This window comes from Phalaenopsis equestris, unplaced genomic scaffold (assembly GCF_001263595.1).
Source record: "Phalaenopsis equestris unplaced genomic scaffold, ASM126359v1 Scaffold000226, whole genome shotgun sequence".
NCBI lineage: Eukaryota > Viridiplantae > Streptophyta > Magnoliopsida > Asparagales > Orchidaceae > Phalaenopsis > Phalaenopsis equestris.
The window spans coordinates 958,150-960,123 of NW_018164668.1; the positions used below are offsets into that span (position 1 = coordinate 958,150).

Consider the following 1,974-nt stretch of genomic DNA (forward strand, 5'->3'; position numbering starts at 1 on the left):
CTTTCCCTTTACCGCAAACATATAAAAATACGGATTGAAACCATTGAAGAAAGTTATTACCATTGAGTTTATAATTTGTGATAAAATTAGAAAACTCAGGAGTTGTCTAAACGGAATTTCTAATCCATGATTCATAATTAATCTCCAGAGTTGAATGATATCTTCATCCTATAATTGGTCATAAACCTTATGCAAATTTAGGATCGTTGTTAGTTGACCTGCCGTCCATAAAAGTCTGCTCCGACATGAGCACACTGAACCTTGGAGTTTCATTAGAAATTTCAACAATTACACCAAAAGGAAACTCAGTGTTTAGGAATTCAGCTTCATTTTACTTATCACACTATGTATGTAAAAGCCCCTACAAAAAAGTTGATGAAGGAAACCGTTTGTAGACGTTTCATGAAATTTGGCATATTGCAGTTAACTCCAAAATCCAAACCAGTGAGACGAGAGATTAAATTTTGTAGATTAGATATTCACTCGGAACAATGCATACCTGTACACTATTGTTGACCTGCCGTCCATAAAAGTATCGTGATTTTGTAGTAGCTTGGTTGAACAGAAACCCTGGCCTGGAGTGAACGTAAATGGAGAATTTATCCTCCTCCTGTTCCTGCAACCGAACGTGATGAATGATTCTTTCAAAAACTATCAAGGTTAATGATTGATCAGTTGCAGGGATTCCACATATAGAAAAGAAGTTAGCAGATAAACATACAACAAAGCATCAGAACCTTGAAAAATGCATCCCAAACCAAATCCAAAGGAAGCCGGTTTCTAGCTATAAAAAGAAACGCGATCTTAGGCTTCGGAAGCCGACGAGAAGAACTTGAAGCGTCGACTCCCAAGATTCGGCTGTGTTGCTTCTGTGTCAGTATTAAGGTACCAATGCAAAAGCTCAGAGAAAGAAATACAGCCAGCTTGGTCCTCCATCGAATACGATAACTCCGGCGCTTCATACCCTGTCCTTTCACTTCAACTACACTAATATGCCTCAAACAAATACTTCAATCATCTGCCACTGCAAACACTCCAAACAATATGAAGATCTCTTTTCCGCGGTACGCGCAGATCAGCTAATAGATGTAGTTAAAAAGGACTTGCGACTAGGATTTCCTCATCAAACCCTGATGAATTCCCCCAATCCTACTAAAAAAAATGAAAACAATCTCCAAAAAAAGCCAGACGAGAATCAGTTCCAGAAGGAAAGATTTTTTTCACGGATTCAAGCTGACATTGCCCCAATGCACAGTCGATAAAGGAGACGAATTCTCAATAATGAGATTCATGGCACTCGCGCATGAATCTAACTCCTACCGAACCATGGAAGGGTGGATTCGAAGTGTGCAGTGTCATCGAAGTTTGGAATTTTGTTTCCAGAAATATTTACACAACCACCATTCCTACGTATTTACATATCTGACCCTAAATTTTAAATTTTACGTACATAGGAAAATTTATAGGGGCTCCAAAAAATATTATATCAGGACTCTGTATGTAGAGTTACGTGTAGTCTAATAAAAATTACTCCGTAGAGGTGATTGACCCGGTAACATAAGAAAATATTCTCCTTATGTTATTCTGATGTTATTGTGTATTATTCAGTTGTTATTATATATTATTCAGGTGTTATTGTCTGAATAACACCCTAATAACACTAGGAGAATATTTTCTTGTGTTACCTAAGTTGATCACCTCCACGGCCTAGTATGGTATATTTTTGTGAAGAAAGTGGGGTGGTATTAATGTAAAAGCAAAATTTATGCTCTGTTTGGCGTGTGCCAGTCTGCGGCGCGGTGCCGCGCCGCGAAAAAATGTTGTTTGGAGTGGCAGTGCGCATGCGGCGGGCCGCGATATACCCTGAAAGCGGAACGCGATGAACAACCCGTGGCCTGACTTCCTCTCTCGGCTTTTTACCTAATTACCCCACCCTCGATTCTCATTTCTTCTTCACGAACCGTGTGATCTGCT

General features: G+C 39.4%; 1 protein-coding gene across 1 annotated transcript in view; it reads right to left on the minus strand.

The window, feature by feature from the left end:
- The window catches only part of LOC110023701, a 64,018-nt gene extending 62,673 nt beyond the window's left edge, over nucleotides 1–1,345 (minus strand). Inside the window, exons 1-2 of the mRNA XM_020723237.1 lie at nucleotides 738–1,345; nucleotides 500–616 (exon numbers count right to left, since the gene is read on the minus strand). Coding sequence (XP_020578896.1) covers nucleotides 500–616; nucleotides 738–962 — 342 coding nt within the window. The 5' untranslated portion in view covers nucleotides 963–1,345. The remainder of the gene's footprint in view (nucleotides 1–499; nucleotides 617–737) is intronic.
- Nucleotides 1,346–1,974: the final 629 nt, after the last annotated feature.